Source organism: Malus sylvestris, chromosome 10 (assembly GCF_916048215.2).
Source record: "Malus sylvestris chromosome 10, drMalSylv7.2, whole genome shotgun sequence".
In the NCBI taxonomy this organism is placed as follows: Eukaryota; Viridiplantae; Streptophyta; class Magnoliopsida; order Rosales; family Rosaceae; genus Malus; species Malus sylvestris.
Window position 1 is genome coordinate 40,071,394 of NC_062269.1, and position 19,619 is coordinate 40,091,012.

General features: G+C 37.8%; 3 protein-coding genes and 1 long non-coding RNA gene across 7 annotated transcripts; 1 reads left to right on the forward strand and 3 right to left on the reverse strand.

The window, feature by feature from the left end:
* The first annotated feature begins 804 nt into the window (after positions 1-804).
* Positions 805-6,578, forward strand: LOC126587038 (uncharacterized). Its single transcript, XR_007610963.1, has 2 exons — positions 805-1,102; positions 6,284-6,578. It is a non-coding gene; the product is annotated as an uncharacterized LOC126587038 (long non-coding RNA).
* A 68-nt stretch (positions 6,579-6,646) lies between these two features.
* On the reverse strand, positions 6,647-10,767 carry LOC126587029 (internal alternative NAD(P)H-ubiquinone oxidoreductase A1, mitochondrial-like). Of its 3 annotated transcripts, none has more exons than XM_050252003.1 (9): positions 10,584-10,767; positions 8,887-9,569; positions 8,517-8,730; positions 8,225-8,385; positions 8,058-8,123; positions 7,810-7,973; positions 7,590-7,704; positions 7,103-7,282; positions 6,647-7,014 (listed from the first exon to the last, which is right to left on the reverse strand). In XM_050252003.1, the coding sequence occupies exons 2-9, from the start codon at positions 9,481-9,483 to the stop codon at positions 6,859-6,861; spliced, it is 1,653 nt and encodes a 550-aa protein (XP_050107960.1). In that variant the 5' UTR covers positions 9,484-9,569; positions 10,584-10,767; the 3' UTR covers positions 6,647-6,858. The 3 variants fall into 3 exon arrangements, with proteins under 3 accessions (XP_050107960.1, XP_050107959.1, XP_050107958.1); XM_050252002.1 differs by having other exon boundaries at positions 10,221-10,767; XM_050252001.1 differs by having other exon boundaries at positions 10,305-10,766.
* Positions 10,768-11,872: 1,105 nt separating this feature from the next.
* LOC126587033 (endonuclease 1-like) lies at positions 11,873-19,556 on the reverse strand. 2 transcript variants are annotated; one of them, XM_050252010.1, is made up of 10 exons: positions 19,345-19,556; positions 14,048-14,099; positions 13,479-13,659; positions 13,280-13,387; positions 13,099-13,154; positions 12,887-12,970; positions 12,689-12,784; positions 12,532-12,596; positions 12,316-12,389; positions 11,873-12,212 (listed from the first exon to the last, which is right to left on the reverse strand). In XM_050252010.1, exons 1-10 carry the CDS (start codon positions 19,422-19,424, stop codon positions 12,070-12,072), a joined length of 939 nt encoding a protein of 312 aa, XP_050107967.1. In that variant the 5' UTR covers positions 19,425-19,556; the 3' UTR covers positions 11,873-12,069. The 2 variants fall into 2 exon arrangements, with proteins under 2 accessions (XP_050107967.1, XP_050107966.1); XM_050252009.1 differs by lacking the exon at positions 19,345-19,556 and having other exon boundaries at positions 14,048-14,190.
* LOC126587037 (uncharacterized) lies at positions 17,331-18,749 on the reverse strand. Its single transcript, XM_050252016.1, has 2 exons — positions 17,896-18,749; positions 17,331-17,745 (listed from the first exon to the last, which is right to left on the reverse strand). The coding sequence occupies exons 1-2, from the start codon at positions 18,407-18,409 to the stop codon at positions 17,648-17,650; spliced, it is 612 nt and encodes a 203-aa protein (XP_050107973.1). The 5' UTR covers positions 18,410-18,749; the 3' UTR covers positions 17,331-17,647.
* Positions 19,557-19,619: the final 63 nt, after the last annotated feature.

Below are 19,619 nucleotides of genomic sequence, written 5' to 3' on the forward strand. Positions count from 1 at the left end.
ACTCTAACAACTATATTATGTTTATACAAGAAATAGAATACTGTTATTAGATTCAAATTCAAACAATTTAATTTTTATATATGGAAATCAGGCTCCCATACATAGCCGTAAAAAGCCTTATAACCCACAATTTAGGTCATCTCTAATTAATACAGGTGACACATTTGGTAGCTCCAAATAATGTAACTCCTTCATGCATGCTCCACTTGGTCCAAGGGAGCAATGAGAGTCGGAGAATGACAATCATTCATTCTTAAAATCAACATTCTTAAGATTAATAGTCGGATGAAAAAGAGAAAAAAAATCTCTATTTCTTATTATCTTGTAACTAAATTTTTTGAAAATTTTACGTAAGGTAAAAGTTTGGGTTTCTCAGGAGTAATAGTTTAAAAGTTGACAATAAATTACTTTTACTATCACTCTAAAAAATCGTACATGAGATTTTTACTCTTTTGTGAAATGTTGAACGGCTTTTTCTGTTTAACTGGTTGTGAAGAGAGAAGAATTTAGTTTATGAGTTTAAGGTGTAGAGATAAAAAAAGCTTAATAAAAATGGAAAACCGACAAAACGAGCCAATAAAATGTGAAGTGTGAACACGAGTCACAAGACCAACCAAGAAGGTCAAGATTGTCTTTATAAAACCATAGAAAATACAGTCAAATTCTACGAGCAACACTGGATACTCAAATATATTAATTTCCCCAAATTTTTAAAAAGTTGACATAAAAAATAAAAAAAATAAAAAAAAATAAAAAAAATAAAAAACAAAAAAGTTTATGTCCTTAGTATTATATAAACACAAACAAGAAAACCCAAATCACAAAACAACCTCACAGCTCAAAAGTTTCAGACTTTCAAGATTCAAACAGTCATTTCTTCTCTCTTGCTTAATAGAAGGACTGATCTCCGCATCGAGAAGAGCTTTCGAAGTGTTGGAATACTGAGAGTGTTCTCTGCTTGATATATATACTTTTTGATCCCTTATTACGATAATAATCAGAAGCAAAAGAATAGATGGAGGGTGCAAGGAGTGCTATGATTAACGGGGGGAGTTTATCTCAGAGGTTCAATTCTGGCCGTCTGATTCCCAAGAGGGGTCAGGTGAAGGTAGCTATTGTTGGGGTTCTGCTTCACTCTTTCTCCTCCGTTTTCTCTGCCGTCAGCCGCCGTCGCGGCGGCGGTTGTCAATCTAGTGATGCTCATCACTTCTCTTAGCTGATGAGATCATGTTCTGATCAATCTTTCAGTCCATTTTTTTTTTTTGTGAAATATTTTTACATCTTAGATGAGTGAGCGAGTGAGTGAAAGGGGGTAAAAAGTTTGAGCTCTTGTCTTTGTTTCTTGCAACGTAGTTACATAAGGCTGTAAAATTTTTGTAGTTTGAAGAGGATTTTGCTACAAGAAGAAGAGCTACACAGTTCAGAGGGTTTTATACAAGAAGAAGAGCTACAGAGATGGAAGGTTCCGCATCCAATTCTACCGCCGGGGGAGCGACGTCGAGGAGATTTTCCGGCCCGCTGATTCCCAAGAGGGATCAGGTGAAGATGGGAATCGTGGTGGGATTAGCCAATTTTGGCTTCAATCTTCAATCCTCATCGTCCATAAATGCACATGGCAGCAGCCTAAGCAACTCGTAGTTACTAAACTTAGACGAATTTCGAGATCGACTAATTAGGTCAAGAAGTTCTGAGGCTTGAAGAGATTGTTAATTTGTTCATGTAATGGATTTTAATCTTTGTACATTGTAGAATTTGGTTCAACTATTGAATGAGAATCTGCTTTCTTTGGTCAAATTATTTTGTTTGGTACAACACTTTTGGTGCGTGAAATGAAATCTCAAAACCTAGAACAAAAATTAAACTGGAACACCAGGAGCAGGAACTCATATTGCATTTAGCGTACATTGTTAGTGTATTAAACTGCTATTTGTAAGGAGTTTGTACCTTAAATGGTAAACAACGTTTAACCTTGCACTTGAGCTCTATGTGCGAATTCGCGATCCTATAGTATCGCTTCTATAGAAACAAAAACTCCACTTATTGGGTCTTGAATCATATATTTAATAGAGTTAGTACATTTTATAGTCTGTGAAGCGTTAGAGTGTATGATCGTTGATTTATTGTAAATGATGAGTGATTTACAATCAATTAATATATTTTAAAGCTCAAATTAATGATCACCATTCACCCACACACAAATTATTGACTGTATCAAAGTTTGAAATACAATATTATCAAAATTCGATGTACAATACTAGCACTACGACATTTCATGTCTAAAAAGAGATTAGAATCCGGATGCAGTGCATGTATTTATGCACTAGGATATGAAATAATATGTAAGATATGGGTGGATTACGATATGAAGAAAACCAAACAGCCATCAACCAACTCTTACAAATATCATGATAATCTCACTGCCTAGATCGAATCTATGCCTCTTTTAACACAATCTGACACAATTAAACACATGTTCTTACAGATTTTAGCCCTATTCCTTTTCAATACAATATTCAATGCATGCATCGTACTATAATAAGGCCATCACTTTGTTTGGCGGTACTGTTTCTATGTTTTTAGGGTTTGATAATGGAGAGCAAACTCTCATGGCAGATGTGCACCGCTACCGAGGGATTTCGGGTCAGTGAAACTAGGTCATGTGAAGAGAAAATTGCATAAAATATCATTTACGCACTTATAATATCATGATAATTATATACGTAACATCATGATTGTTTCCTGCACCATAGATTCGTAGAAGTCCTTCTCAAAATAATTGGCATCTTTCATCTTTTTTAATAATTTTCTTTCATGGTGCATGTAGCTGAGTGATCTAGAAAATTAACGGTAGAATGATCTAAGAAATCTTATAATAATTAAATATTGCATCAAATCTATACTATGAAGTGTACGTAACATTGTATCTAGAACTCACTTGTCATATAATCGAAGATAATGTTTTAAATTCAAAAGAGAGATCCCAAGATCTTTGGTAGTGAAGGCTATTTGAGAAGAGAATCATATGACTTTACTTTTTTAGTGGAAGCTAGCTAGCAAAATGGTCATGTGATTCTTGTGCACTATAATATAGCAGCAGGAGCAACAAGAAGGAACCAACACAATTTATACATTTGTTTAATTTGGTCCTACATTAATTTGCTACTTTCACCATGATTAACTTAAACTTTACTACTTTAGGTCATATTAATATTCAAATTAATTATTTGACCTTACTAGTTGTCGTGTTCATATTTACTGGGTTTTTTTTTTTTTTTTATGGTTTTCCATTTTAAAAGATGTATTTATGTCGATGAATTGGTGGCCAGAGAACTCAACAGCTGGTAGGGTCAATGTTGCCAACTAATAAAAAACAATCAGCCCTAAAGCAATAAAATGTAAAAGTATACATAAATCCAAAGATTAATGTTTGGTTAATTGTTCAGCTGTGTCCCTAAACTTGGTACTTTAAGTTGAAGGTAATTTGGAAAACAACTAATTGGTTTTTGACTGGAGACCTAGTTCGAGTAGATAGAGGTTACGTGAAAGGAAAAATCTTAGTAAAAGTCTTGACTCTTGAGATTGTCAGACTTTATTGATGGTCATTTCAACCTCACAAAAGTACGACCTCTTCTATATCTTGGTCTCATCAGCCTCGCATTGGTTTTATTATTGGGAGACAATTCTCTTATGTAGCAATCGTGCACAACATTATTTTTGTATGGTTGAACGACCACGTCATTTGTAGAGTAGCTCTCACAAGAATATAAGCCTGATTGTATTTTGATCTAATCTCACCCAGTATAAACACTGCCCTAATCAATAGTCATATCAAAGTTTCTTTTTTGGTTTAAAGTTACAATCATAGTTTTCAAAGGTTGATCTACTAGGAAAACATTCGTACTTTAGAAAAAGAATTAGCTTAGCTGTTCTTGTTCCATTTATAACGAAACAAAACACTAAGAATATACTGCAAAATAAGGGTTCCCTCTATAATTGGCAGCCTTATTAGTTATTTTGTCCATAATCCAAATTATTAGCCCCAAATCTCTTCTTTTTTAAACATAATCTAACATAATTAAAATATTGTGTCCACTGTCTAGTGGGTTTACCTAGATGAAATACAACGAATCAAGGTGCTCTCTTTTCCACTATCAGATTCAGTGGGTATTGACTTTATAATTGTACTTTGGAATAATCTGATACAACTTTAATTCACATATAATTAGCAGTTTAAAATTAATTAATTATATTAGTGGCAGGTACATTATTATGGAGGAGAGAGATCGATGATGACCAAATCCGCACCGATATGTATAGACAAAGACATTATGTTTTGGAGCTTTAATCATTAGTGGGGAAAAGAAAAATGAACTTTAATAAAAAGCTTCCGGTACTGTTTATTTTAATGAAAAATCACATTTTTACACTAAAAAGTCAATTTTTTTACTATTCATTTTATCTTTTATTTTGTCCTTATCATTAAAACTAAAAAATTTCAAACTATTTTCATTAATTTTTCTAAAGAAAAAGATTCGAGTTGGGCACTTCAATTTGAATTTAGTTCAGGCCCTTACGGGACCGGGCTGACCCGATTCAGGATTTGCTTGGCTCTGCAGAATAAGTAAAAGCTAAAGACAAAACAATTTTTCTCTAGGACTAATCTCTAGTTACATGTATAAACAGTAACCGAAAGATTAAAATGAACGGATGAAATAAAATTTTGGTTTAAGTTATTATTCGGATCAGGAAAACTCGAATAAGAAACCCGGTCGAAAATTTAGCATGAATCACATCTCTTCATGGAGTCGTTGGCAGGGTTTATTTCTATTAGTGAAATTGTCTCACTCACTTTGTAATCTTTTTAATTAATTTAATTAAATTTTCTATATTAGGTTCATTGTATGACAGATTTATCGGTGCGTACTGTAACACATCGTCCAGGGAAGTGATCCTTAAATGCATATTCTTATCCCTACCTAGCACGAGGCCTTTTGGGAGCTCATTGGTTTCGGATTCTATCGGAACTCCGAAGTTAAGCGAGTAGCGCTCGAGAGCACTCCCATGATGGGGGATCCACTGGGAAGTTCTTGTGTGAGTTCCCATAACAAAACCGTGACCGTGAGGACGTGGTCGGGACCCAAAACGGACAATATCGTGCTACGGTGGTGGAGCGGGCCCGAGATATGGTGGACCCCGGGCCGGAATGTGACACGTACTCAAAGTAAATTCATTGTAATTAATTTGTATATTTGTACTTCTATATATTGTATAGTTGTGAATAAATGAAACACTGCCACTAAATTCAAATTCAAGTCTTATATATAGAATTCAAATTCATGTAGAAAGCAGCTACAAATGTGACATTTCTCGACTCTTATTCTTATTATACATGTAAGAAAAACCAAGTATTTTCCGTTTTATATAATTTCAAGTTTGTGATTGTTGTGTGTGAAGTGTTGAACGACTTTTCCTGGTCGAAGTCATTGTGAAGAGAGAAGCTATTAATTTATGAGCTCAAGGAGTACAGAAAAAATAAATTAAAAAATCAAGATTCTCATCAAATCTTCAAATTCGGATCCAGAAATCTAAAAATTTGGACTATTTAAAAGAGGAGAGAGAATTGAACTCTTAGTTTAAATGAGTTGATCAGTGAAATAAATAAATTAGGCCGTAAGATTTTAATTGAGTAATCCGAATTTCTGAATCTGCTTATTTTGGACACAAAAATCAAGAGACGATGTAAATTCAGAAAAAAAAAACTTATAAATTGGAGAACCGACAAAATAAAAATTTTCACCGGTTACATAAAAACAAGTGATGTACCATCTGTGTTCCTGTCATAATTAAAATTTTCTCTACGAAAGAAGGTCAAGATTGTCTCTGTCAAACGGTCAAAATCGACGAGCAACACAATCTAATCAAATATATTAATTTCCCCAAAATAAAATAAAGTTAAAAAAATAAAAAAGTTGATGTCCTTGGCATATAAACACAAGCAAGAAAGCCCAAATCACAAAACAACCTCACAGCTCAAAAGTTTCAAACTTTCACGATTCAAGCACTCATCTTCTCTCTTGCTTAATCGAAGACGGATATCTGCATCGAGAAGAGCTTTCGAAGTGTAAAATACTGAGCGTTCTCTGCTTGATATATACTTTTTGATCCCTTATTAAGATAATCAGAAGCAAAAGAAGTGATGGAGAGTGCAAGGAGCGCTATGATCAACGGCGGAAGTTTCTCTCAGAGGTCCAATTCTGGGCGTCTGATTCCCAAGAGGGGTCAGGTGAAGGTGGCTATTGTTGGGGTTCTGCTTCACTCTTTCTCCTCCGTTTTCTCTGCCAGCAGCCGCCGCGGCGGTTGTGAATCTAGCGATGCTCATCACTTCTCTTAGCTGATGAGATCATGTTGATCAATCAATCAGTCCAGTTTTTTTGGTGAAAGATTTTTACATTTTTTATGAGTGAGTGAGAGGGAAGGGTAAAAAGTTTGAGTTCTTACCTTTGTTTCTTGCAACAAAAGGCTGTAAAAAATTTGTAGTTTGAAGTTTATAACTATTGGAATATGTTTGTTAACTCTTAGTTATGTGTCTTCTTTCAATCCGTCTATTAAAGTGCGAGCATCGAACTCAAAATTAAATGACAATAGATTGGTGAGAAGGTCAAAATCATTTTACCATTTACGCTACACAGAACTTCGCGACAAAAGATTAAGAGATCGAGTTTAAATTGAACCAAAATTTTCACCCAATTCAACAAATTGAGAGATCAAGATCTTAATATTCGGAAGAAGGCGAAACGAGGAGTGTTAAAATCACTAGCCTATAACACATGGCAATGGTGTGTGAGGTGACTTATAGCATCAACCTATTCTCGAGTTATCTCTGCCAAAGACAAGAGTAGTAGCCCAGTTCACTGCAACATAGAACCTGTTCCTCCAGCTGACAACACGCGTCAGATAAGCGGAGCGCCAAATAAACCAGCTGAGAAATCCGGCAAGGGATATGCCCTTTGCATCCTGCAAAATTTTACTCAACAGGTTGAAGGAAAATGCTTGGCGGAAAAGCACACTGAAAGCGCTTGGCATAAAAGCACATTGCCCTTACCTTAGACTGGCGTAGATCAACCAAAGCCTTATAGCCTCCAACTGTCGCCATGCTTCCAAGGTGCTTGTACACAAATTGCTTCCCGAGAGGAATGTCTCTTGCGCTGAAGACCTTCCCGGCATCCTGCTTTCCTATCCTGTTAAACAACTCCACCAGAAACTTTCCCTCGCGTTCTGCCACCTATTCGAAACAAAGTGAACTGGGTTAGTTCTAAGATGGCTTCACAGTTGCTCATTTGCTCTCTCTACGTCGATCTATCAGCAAGTCCGAAAATGTGAATTCGGTTGAAATATGCTAACAATGTGATAGCTATTTCGATTGGAACGCCTTACAAATTTTGATGTTAAACTCTTCTTATCTGTATATTTAGCCTTTGGCATTAGCAATTTTAACAGAACTCAAATATTGGATGCCATAGGGAATATGCATGAATTATGACAGGCTTGACAGCAATGTCTAGTTTGTAGAGTGAAAACATAATTCTAACCTGAGCTAAAGCCGGAAGCACTGGCCTCCCCGTATGCTCAAGAAAACCGGCGCAATCTCCTAGTGCAAACACATCTTCCACTGAAGGAACCCGCATCCAGCCATCAACACCAATCCTGTATCACTCAACAGAGTTGATTTTAGATCCTTGATCAATTGAATCGAAGGAAGAAACCGGACCTTGAAAAAGAGAGAAAGTAAAGAAATGCTGGTGGTTATACCTTCCACCCGGGGACTTTGGAAGATTAAGTTTTTTCACAAACTCTGAGGGACCAACACCGGTAGACCAGACCAAAAGGCCATATGGAACATCAGTTCCATCGTTGAGAACTATCTTCTTCGGATGCACTTCTTTCACAACGCCTCGCATAAGGCGAACGCCAGCCTGGTGCAAAAGTTCACATTTCAAATCAATCCCAAGAACCAACATGAAGTAGCCTCCAGAATGTTAGAAAGAAAATCAACTAACCTTGGTCAAGTGATTTGTTGCATATTGCCTTAAGCCAACATCAAACGATGACAAAATCTCGTTCGCCTGTTAAAAAAATTACCGAGAAAACAATCATTTGTTTCATAATTTGTCCACAAGAAGCCAGTGCAGAGTGCATAAATATAGGAGAGAATAACTGATTGTACCTCAATGAGTGTGACTTTGATGTAATCCTTAACGTGAGTATACCGTTCTTGGACATCTTTCATGATGAAATCACTCAACTCGCCACTGAACTCCACCCCCGTAGGGCCACCTCCAATAACAACACAATGCAGAATGCGTTTCCTTTCTTCCTCCAATATGCCTGCAAAGTAAAATGTATAAGATGTAAGAGGGAAGAACACCGATTCCTACCAATTGTCTTTCACTCATCCTTGAGAGAGCAAAACCAAGTCTTCAAATAATTGTATACTCTGAGAGACATATAACACTCACCTGGATGTTCAGAGAGCATGAGGTTCAAGAGAAGCTTCTTCCTAATCTCTTGGGCATGATTCACTTCACGGAGGAAAAATGCATGTTCCTTCACACCCTTGATACCGAATGTCAGAGGCTCAGCTCCTGCAGCTATGACGAGCTTGTCATATGCAACTTTGAACCTATAAGGTTCATGAGATAAACCGCCATTGCTAACCGTCTCGCAGTAAACCTATACGAAAGAAGAACATTAACTTTTCTGTTGCTATGACCAAAAATCTAAATTAGTCAGTGTCCATTATGTTATGAATCTTAAGATAACTGAACAATGTAAGCAAACATTTCCCAAATTTGAAAATAATCAAGTTGATAACTATAGTTCCGTTACCTCATGTTTGTCTGTGTCAAGGCCAACGCAGGAAGCCAGGTAAAAGTATGAATTGGGACTCGTCGCCATTGCAGATTGTATATGACTAACAGGTTCAGCAACCGAACGAAATTCCAGGGTACCAACGCAAGTTGAAGCAAGTAAAGGAGTGAAGACCATGTGATTTCTCGGCGATATGCAAACAACATCATAAACCTTGGTGTCTAGTCCCTTGAGGAATCGACAAGCGGCCCAGCCAGTACCAAGGACCACCACTCTTGGCTTTTCACCCGGCCTGGTTGCTTCTAGTCCCGGATACTTGGGCTCATTACACTCCGAATCAGACTCCTCAACAATCCTTTCTGCAGAAGGGAACTGATAATTTGGAGTTATGCTTATTCCCCTGCTCCAGAATCTATTGTGATTCACCTTCGAAATGCTGGAGAGGTACGAAAGATTGTTGTTTCTAGTCTCACTTTCGAGTGAAGGTACGGAACAATAATTGCGTGTGGATGCTCGCTCACACAACATATCCTTCTCAATTGTGCGAGCGGATGCTCCTGATGACGACCTTCTGAATCCATTTCGAGCAGTCCTGGCAATCCTCTCTAATGCCATGTTCAGATGAAGCACTACACTCCGAAACAAGATTAACAAGTACCCTTTGAACCTTCTGAAGAGAAGCAAATCGGTGCTTGTTCAACCTGTTGAAATTGAACCAAAGGAAGTGAGCTACGAAAACCGCTACTACTATCGGATCAACATTTGAGGGCAGAAATATATTTAGGGAGATGAACTGGCCACTCCTAACAGATGGAAAGGTGAAGACAACAGGTAGGACAATTAGAGCAATACTCCAATCAAAGAATGGTAAGATTATTAGCATATGACAACGATTCGTGTCGAAAATACCAGCTTACATTTGGCCATCAGCTGACGGCAGAAACAAAGAGAAAGGCTCTTGTAAATTTAGGAGGAGTTGAAGATCATAAAAAAAACAGTTGTCTAATTCTTCTGCATTGCTTGTAGAAATTAGCATCAAATCAAGATCACACATGCACAAACGCCCCGGCGTTTCATTTCCAGTGTTCGACTCCCTCTCTCTCAATATCGCTCGTATCAAAAAATAAAAAACAACCCGGATGAGTCCATACATCCAGATTCATGAAATTTTCAAAAATTCAATAACTTAGCTAAGAAAATTGGACGGCATCGAGAAACAAAGCCACCCAAACAGAACAACTCTGCTTTATACACAAAGATCAACACCAAAGGCAAGAAAAATTCGATCTGAAAGCGAAAAAGACAAAAACTTTCAACCCCAAAAATCAAACACTAATCTAACAGCAACCTACCAGCATCATAATATGCAGATCACATCCAAAAACTAACCAAAAATCCAAAACAGTAAAACGTAATCTTCGTGAAGCAGAATTTACAGAGATTTTGGAGCGATGAAATCATGAAAGTTGCTTGCTTTGGAATATCCCAGATTCTTGGAGCGTCTTCGTAGGGCAAAAAAATCAAAAGGGCCGTCGTGTCTGTTTATATAAAGGTGATGGGAGATCACAAAATATAAGAACCGATTCGGGAATTAAAAAGTTGGGAAATGAAGAGGGAGTTTGAAGGGACCGACTTGCGACGCAAGGAAGGTTGTTGAGATTCGATATGTAAATATATTAAATATTAGGCAGTAAAAGAATGGAAAGGGTCCGTACTTGGCATGTTTTCTCGTTCTCTGTGGGAAAATCGAAATGTGGAAACCGGAAAGAAAATGCAGAGAGAGAGAGAGTGGTAGCAAATACGACGATGTTTCGTTTGGGGGTGTAATGGAGGCTTCAGTGGGTCCCACTCCCATGAACTATTTCCCCAGCTGCTAGCTGTCTGTGTGTGTAAAACCTTAAACCCTAGTTGTTTGGTGAGAGAGGTGGAAGAGACAAAGTCAAGGTTTGATCTAGGTAGGCGGCATTGAATACAATTGTCTTGTCTCCCACGATATCGGGTCGTACTTTTGAACTTTCCTTTTCTTAATTTCTGCGGGTCGAAAATGGCCCTTCCCCCAAAGGCTCACTACTAGTAACCAATAGCTTTACTCAAATCGGCCCTATGACAAGGAGGCCCAAATCCAAGTCTTTTGAGTGTTGTTGTGTGGCGGAAAGAGGCATTCTCTACTACGCATCAAAATATTTACACATCATTTAACCTAACAGGAACTAACAGCTCTTGTTCAAACTATATACAAATAGATGGACGGATTCGATAAAAGCATTATGAACGTCTATCTATTTGGTACAGTTGATTGACAACACGACCTTAATTTTAATTGATTTGTTGTAAAGCTGAGCTAATATTTACGTAGTGTTTTATAATATAAATGGTTCCGATCATATAAATGAAGTTCTATGATTTGGCAACGATTTAAATTAAGGAGAAACTCCTCCTCAATCTTAAGGAGCCAATCTCCTCTCATAAATATATATATATATTGTTTAGGGAACTTTAACGAAAAACTCTCGGTAATGTTCATTTTAACGAAAAACCATATTTTTACACTAAAAAATCAATCATGGTACTATTCACTTTACCCTTTATTTTGTCCTTATCATTAAAACTCAAAGTTTTCAAGCCTTTTTCATTAGTTTTTTTTTTTTTTTTTTTTTTTAAGCTCCTCTCATCCAAGAAAATACTAGTGTAAAGTAAAGGGAAGTCAAAATGGAGTTCCATCAACCATAATGTGAAAAATGTGATTCCTAATTTTTCGAAGATTTTTGTGTACTTCATAAGTAATGACACCATCTTCAGCTTTCGATTTGAACCACATGAAGTGGTCTAGTGGTAAGAGTGCGGATTCCAGCTCCCAAAATATAAAAAATAGGGAGGTTTCGGATTCGAGGCTCCAAGTTGGTGAGTCTGCTTAACTGTGGTCAAGGAGAGGCTGAAAATGAAATGCCTCTGTGGCCAGGGATAGGTTGTCCCCCTTTAAAGAAAAAAAAAAAAGAACCTTCGATTTGGAGATATGGAAGTCGTCCTCCTTTTTTTCATTTAATATGACTTTAGCACATATATACATTAGCATTTTAGCAATGAAGTGGAATAACAAGTTTTCAAATACGCAAGTACTAATTAGAATGTCATGTCTTCTTCTAGCTAGGGTTCAATCTTCATGCTTGAGTTTGATTAGCAACTTCTGGTTAGTTGATTAGATTAGGTGGGTGAGTGTGATGCTTCGTCAGCAACTTCTGTCTCTTTACCGGAAGAGAAGACGCGATTGAGGATGGCCGCCAAGCGAACCCCGCCTTGAGCAATCCTCTTCTCCACCACAGGTAGCCGAGAAAGGAAGTAATTCTCTAAAAAATTTCAATCACATCATTGATTAGTTAACAATTGAAATTTGGGAGTGTGTATGTGTAATGTATGTACACTGGTAAAAATGTACTTGCGTGTATATACCTGTAAGAGTATCACCCACCCCAACGTCCTTGTAACCCCACTTGCAAGCTATGTTTATACTCTCCGTAGCATACCTAAGTACATACGTAACAAGGTATATTTCAACACTAATATCGACCACCAAAATATCAAAGCTATGTATGTCTGTACGGACACGTGTGTGCTTGTGCACACTTGTGTATACGCATGAGACCATGAACGTTGATCAAAGCTTACTTGTTTATACATGAACGTTGATCATCGCAATGTTTCCATGATGTAACATCATCAGACCAGATTCCCTGTTAACATAGTTAATAATTAATTCAATCATATAATTCCATGTATCGATAGATCCCCTGTAATTTAATAATTAATAAACATTGGTTCTTACATCTGTGATGTTCCCCTGTATGTCTTGTAGGAGGAGTTCCATGTCTTTGTCATAGTAGTCCTTCATAGCTTGTAGTATAATCTCCCTATCCCATACCTGCACAAACAAGACATTTCGATTTTTAATAAATAATGGATGTTCGTTCCATAGCCGGACTACTATTTGGTTGTTCCAAGAGCTACAACTTCAAGGGCTTACATGGTGAAGATTGGATTTGTGCTTGTACCAACGCAAGGCTATCGTGTTTCCTCCCTCATCTGTCGTGAACCCGACATGCATTGGCTGCCAAAGGATGCACGAAGACCATTAGAAACAAAAAAACTTGGCAGAAATTCATATAAATTACATCCCAAGATATCTAAAAAATAACATTCATATTTGCTGGAATTGCCCACAGGTATGTATATTACCTGATGGATATCTCCCATAAAGTGTGACAAGAAAAGCAAGGCCTCAGTCATATTATCTGCAAAGATATTCAAACACCAAACAAACCTTGATATTATTGTCCGTGCAATACAAGAAATTAGACATTGATAAACCCTAAAGCAATATGATCAATCTATATGTAAGAAAATCGGGGTTCCTTACATCGACGGTCAGATGTTCCTTCTGTGTAGTGTGAAAGCTGAGAGGTGAAGTTTTGGACGGCACCAGCAACACACATGTTCTTCACGCCATGTTGATCATGACAATCCCCTATTTTTTTTCAAAACCAAACTTTGCCTTAATGTTGCTTTCTTGCTAATCAAGCAGTGCTAAATACTAATTAGGCAGGGGGAAGCTTTACTTGAGTAGTCAAAGGTGCAAGCATTATCCGGTGTATCGATGAAGTGAAGCGGGCTAGTCCATCTGTATCTGTACCAATGCCTGACCTGATCCGGCCATACGCAGAGAGCTGATAAATCACCATCGACGTTGTGAGGTAGTAAATTTCGAACAGCTTCTGCGGCCTCGGGCTTTAGAAGTGCCTGTAGTTTATCACTAATTAATCAGGATATTTGAAGGATTTGAGCTTCTTTGAAAACTCGAAATCTAGAACTGGTCAGCCTTGCATTTTTGTTTTCCTTTTCTTAAGGGCATGTAAATTGTGCAATTTGGATGATAACAAAGATTAAAAAAGAAATTCTAATTAAGTTCTTCGAAATTTTGATAGATTAAAAATATGACATGAAAAAATGTTTAGACGTGTAAATTACAAAGAGTGATAAATGTTACGTTCTCTTTGGACAACTTGGACTCTAGGGCAACTCATTTAACAGAAATTCTCTCATGCAGACTCTAATGGTGCACATCAAGTGTGGGCTTGTGTGGTTGATGCCATTAAGGTCCACATAAGAAACTATCTCGCTTATTTACCTGCGCAATCCGGCACGTCATAATATGACCCTCTTTGCTCCATCCTTGAGCTCTTGGAACTAAAATGCAAACAAAAGCCAACAAAACAAACCAATGGAAGGACAATCTCCCAAAGTATCTGTACGTCTCCATCTTAATTCTCTCTGTTGACGCTACTATACTTATATACAGATTATTTATAGGCCCAGCAGAAGGAATCTTATGTTAACTTACAAGTCATCAAAGGTATTCAATGAGTACAAGTTTCGGCTTCCAACTAATTTATGTAAACCAAAAGTCATTCTTTAACACAAGCAAGGTGGGGATGAGTTGGAGCACAACATATTAGGGATTTACTGAGAATTAGGTTAAATTGCACTAATAGTCATTGCAATTTACTCAGATTTTCGATTTCATTGGTGTAGATTTTTTTTGTTGTATTTCGTTATTGTAGCTTCATTATGTTTTCGCTACAATCCAATTCGTCAACTAAGTTGATTTCTCCATCCATTTTTGTTGCGCATCTTCTTGTTTGGAAAACTCATTTTAGAAGTACGGATTAAACTAACGGTGTTAACTGAATGAAATTACAAGGAAGAAAGTGAAAATTGAGATGAACTACAGGGATTATAAGTGCTATATATTTAGAATAATGTTAGATACATTAAATTTGTAGACAAAATTTTGAAAACTAAAGGACATGGAAGTTAATAATTGGTATATTACTTGAGCATTGATAAACGTGTCAATTCCTACTGATGACACATCATTTAATTTGGAAAATTTGTTTCTAAATTTAATTTCCCTAACATTACCTATATATTTAGCCTATGACTTGACGAGTTGGTATACGTGGGAGGTCTCTCCCATAGGGGAGCTTCCACCTGTGAGCAATAATGGTGGGCCCCACTTTATGTGTTCCTCTGAAGGTCTTTCCCTATCCTTTTATCTTTATGCTTCAGCAAATTTTTCTGGGATTTTTTTTAAAAGTAACCATATTTTAGACCCCATATAGAATTATAGCCACCATTTTAGTTTTTTTATAATTCTAACCAAAACTTGATGTAAAAGTACTAATATACCCTTAATGACAAAAAAATCCCCATTACTCTTAACCATGAAAAAACAACAATTAATTGAGATCTTAAAGCATAAAATATGTAGCCTCTTGAATGCTACCCAGTGCCCCTTAAATTGGCAAAGGGTGCTCATCTAGTTTAAGGTGAGAAACCAGAAGGTTGCAAGAGAGTTTAAAGGAGTTTTTGTTGTGAGAAACCCTAATATTAAGGGTACATTAGTACTTTTACATCAAATTTTGGTTAGAATTATCATAAAACTAAAATAGTGGCTATAATTATATATAGGTCTAAAATATGGTTACTTTTCCAAATTTCTCAATTTTTCTTGCTCTCTTTTTTTTTTTTTTTGGAAAGAGGAATTTTTTTGCTTGAGAAGAGAAAACACGGCTGAGGGGTGGCAGCCACACGGACCCCACTTTGAGCTAGCCTTTTCTCCACAACAGGTAACTGGGAGAAGAAGTAATCATCTCGCATGATAACAACAAAATTAGATGAGAAAATGATCCATTTCCATACGATGCGGAAAAAAGTGGATTTAAGAAATATTTCTAGGACAGGCAATTATGTAGGTATAGGTTTTGTCATTGCTGCAGTAGTCAGCTAGAAGTCTATTATTTTTCATTTTGCAAAAAGAGCCTTCCATGCAATTGAGATGATACAGTGATAGACAGTATTCTAAGTCAATCACGCACTATCATGTGTGAGAATTAAAAACACTGTAAAGCATGTTAGGCTTGAAACTGAGGCTAGGTTTTTCACCATTTTCTCTCCTATGATGTTGTGTACTTTACCCTTTCCAGGATAGTGAAAGAAAACTTCTATAAGGTCCTGTTGTGAAAAAAGCGAATCTTCAACAGAAAATGGAACATACCGGCCGCTCAATGTGCTTCCGGATGTATCATTTTTGTAAGCATATTTGCATGCCAAACTAATGATTTCAGAAGTATACCTATCTTTTATGTCCAGCAGAATCACGGCAGTCTCCTATTGAACAAGGGCATAACATTATCCTTTACTTTCAGACTGAAAAACTGTGAATTGCTGACCAGTGATCACACATGCACCATATACACCAGCACGCACAAGCTGCTAAACCAATATGTTCCATACTCGAGAATCCCATGAGCATATAATTAGAGAAACGTTCGTATATGTAAACCATACTACATTAACATTCATATAATTACTGCAGCATTTCATTGTAGTTACACTTAAAATCCGGTGCGTCAACGTACTGTGAAGGACTACTCCATCACCAATGGTAGCTGTGTAGTAGTGTCTCATCATCAGGCCTGGAGAAAACTTCCGCAAGATCACCTTCAGCAGATGCCCATCGCGATTCTTTCACCGCAGCTAGAGCATCTTCATTCTTCACTCAGAAATCCAGGGATAAAACAAGGGCAGGAAGCTGCGTGAAGATGTTGAGCATCGTCCAAATTAACAATGTATAGGACTGCACTGCACTTATTGATAGATAGGACCACGACCACCCATGGGGGTGCGACCTTGTTGATTAGGCCAGAAAGGACACCAACGTTGTCCAACAGGTAGTCCTTGAAGAAACTGATCAGATTGAGGGTGGTTTGATGCAAAGAAGGCCACTACAAAATTTGCAAGATTGCAGAGCTCAGTTTACTGCGCAGTAATTTTTTCGCTATTATTTGATTATTTTTTTGTTCAATAAAAATTTGTAAAATTAGGAGCTGAGTTTTTGCTGTAATTGATAAAGATTCAGTTACTTTTGTGTCGTACTTTGATGTTTCAAGAATTAGATTATGACATAGGAAAAGATGCCAGCTTTGGTTTCGACTCATGGGCCAATATCAATCATCCAAAGAGATGATGTTGTGCAAGACAAGCTGTGAGGAAAGCCCAAAAGAAACATTCCGACTCTTTCTCACTCGCGCAAGGGAAGGGAAACGTGTCAGGCTTTGCACGAAGAGTTCGGAGAAGGAGGTAGATAACCACCTCCACTACGGAGGACCACTAAGAAAGAGGAAGAGAAGGACATGTCGTGGTACTTGTTCTCCAAGCGTCGTAGTCCTATAAATATGGAGAAGAGTCAAAGAGCAAGGTACGCAAGAAAAACCCAAGGCTAAAGAACATAAATTCAATTGTACTGACTAGAGCGTCAAAGTATCTCTTGCAGGTACCCCCGCCTAGACAAGCTTCAGAGAAAGACTGTTCGTGGACGCCACTCACGAGGGATTCGGCAAATGTGAGGATTATGGTCAACGAATCTGTGGAGGTATTTCTTCCTGAAAGAAATTTCACTCCAACAGAATCCAGACTAAAAATTTTACACACTTTATATCATGCGAGGACAAAGTCTACAAGTGTCAATTAACAATCAAGTACATAACAAAACCTAGCTAGCTCGGAATAGCAACGTTACATGTATATACATAATAATCGATACTACACATACGTAGAGACATGGACTATGAGATTCAGACCAAGTATAGTCATGGTGATGGCAGGTGGGTGGGTGGGCGGCTAATGTGGTAGTTTGAATTATTTGAGCTAGCTTGCTCCCGTCGTTTCAGGATCGGCCACCATGGGAGCATGAATGGGAAGTAGTACCACCTTTGGCCATCATTTCATAAGAAACCTTAGTTTTCCAAGCTTCGATTAGCGTTCCTGCAACACCGTTGAACTTGACAATGTGTTGAAACAATTCTAGATACAAGATATCCTCATCATTTGGGTCCAAAGCAAGCACACGTAACTCGTTACGAAAGCGGCTGTCAAGAGCCCATTTGATGGGGAGCGGATTAAGCGTAACCATACTTTTCAGGTTCACTCTGCCTCCTAATCTCCAATAGCATTTGCCTGCTGCAGCCTGATCATCTTTCACGTAATCCCAAGCACACAGATCACGAAAGGAACCTGAACTATCTAGAACGAGCAGGCACATTCCCATATAAGATCCTGATGATGATCTAAACGCACCTAGGAAGTCAGATTTTACTGCATCTTCACCTTCAGGCTTATCAATGAAATGACAATTAATATAATTATTACCATCAACAGTACTAGTAGTACTACTACTAGTAGGACTCGCGGGAGGAGGAGTGATATAGTTTTCGTAGGGATCCAGACCAATAACAAAGCCATCATCGCTCAAGAAGTACAACATTCCATCGAAAACAACTGCCACATGCATTTGAACCAAATTACCAACAAAAAATACTCTATTTTTTGGGTATAATGCAACTCTTTCTGTCCATTTACGAGTCTCGGAAGCAAAAAATCTCCGCTTTGAATTGACCGAGGGATGAATTACACCTTTCATCTCTATCATTAGGAATAATTATTTGCACAACCCTGTACCTACACTGATCGTCACAAACACGACGTTCATCAAGGTTGTTGTAGGGATTGCACATGAGTCCAACGATTACTTGCTTGGTGCATTGAGGAGGGGGAGGAATGGCATTCCATTGCATGGTGTATGGATAACATGTGTAGTAATCCTGTTGAAACCACCTCGTCCCGGAGCAAAAAACAAAGTCTTTGTGAGCTGCTACCACAATGGGTTCACCTCCTTCAGCTATTTTCTTGACAGGCCCTTGAATACAAGGGAGGAAACTCAAGGAGAAATTGCACCGCAGCCGGTTGCCGCGGAGTACTCTTTTGGGCGCCCAAGGGTGCTCGGACGTGGTAAAGAAATCCCTCAAGTCTATTGGATTCGTGACGATTAGACTACGCGTAACGGGCCTCTGCTTATCAATTTGGACACGCAAAAAAGGGTCATCAAAACGAGGATTATCAACAACGAGACTGCACCAACGTTTGGACACGCACATGCACTCAACTGCGGATTTCCAGGAAAGCCGACGAAGGATTTCAACCAATATGGAATCATGGAGAGAGTCGAGATATATATATATATATATATATATATATATATATATATATATATATATATGTATATATATCTATATATGTATATATATCTATATATGTATATACAGCGTTTGCTAGTAATCTTGATTGTACAAGTGAAATACGAATCCCAGTAGATTCTGAGTACAAAACTGAATGTAAATAAATCATTTTGGAAATTGGAAACTAGCTAATAGGGTTTATTTTTTAAGCGATACGTTAATCGTAATTCAAGTGTTCGGACCATGGTGGCCGAAAGGAAACCGCGTGATAGCTATGCTTTGGTGGGTATAGCTATCAAAATCGTGGGGATGGTTCCGTGTGGGTTCTTGCCGAACGATTTGCGAATGCATCTCTACACTGCATATGCTCAAAAGAGAATGAGTCAGCAAAAGAAGAGACTGGGTTGTATTGAAGTAGCAGTTTAACATATAGGATATCCAATGCAGCTTGGGAGCCTTGGAAGCCTGACATTATCAACATCCTTGTATCAGATGGTGGTTTTGTATGCAGCTGCCGCCTTGCGGATGCGGTACAAAGGTCTAGAGAACAAATGGGTAATTGTTAGGGAGGTGGGAGAACAATGTGTGGCCTGCAATTGTTGCTGGCAAGGTGAAAACTCTGAT

Bases quoted from the DNA above. Each gene is read 5' to 3' on its own strand.
- LOC126587037 (XM_050252016.1), bottom strand. From the start codon at position 18,409: ATGATAGAGATGAAAGGTGTAATTCATCCCTCGGTCAATTCAAAGCGG. The intron at 17,746-17,895 runs GTATGGTTACGC...ACGGTGTTGCAG, and splicing joins AGGCAGAGTGAACCTGAAAA to GAACGCTAATCGAAGCTTGG.
- LOC126587029 (XM_050252003.1), bottom strand. From the start codon at position 9,483: ATGGCATTAGAGAGGATTGCCAGGACTGCTCGAAATGGATTCAGAAGG. The intron at 8,386-8,516 runs GTGAGTGTTATA...TTTACTTTGCAG, and splicing joins CATGCTCTCTGAACATCCAG to GCATATTGGAGGAAGAAAGG. The intron at 7,705-7,809 runs GTATAACCACCA...TGAGTGATACAG, and splicing joins CCAAAGTCCCCGGGTGGAAG to GATTGGTGTTGATGGCTGGA.
- LOC126587033 (XM_050252010.1), bottom strand. From the start codon at position 19,424: ATGTTAAACTGCTACTTCAATACAACCCAGTCTCTTCTTTTGCTGACT. The intron at 12,390-12,531 runs GTAAGCTTTGAT...GTATGTACTTAG, and splicing joins CAACGTTCATGTATAAACAA to GTATGCTACGGAGAGTATAA. The intron at 12,213-12,315 runs GTATATACACGC...GAAATTTTTTAG, and splicing joins GGTGGGTGATACTCTTACAG to AGAATTACTTCCTTTCTCGG.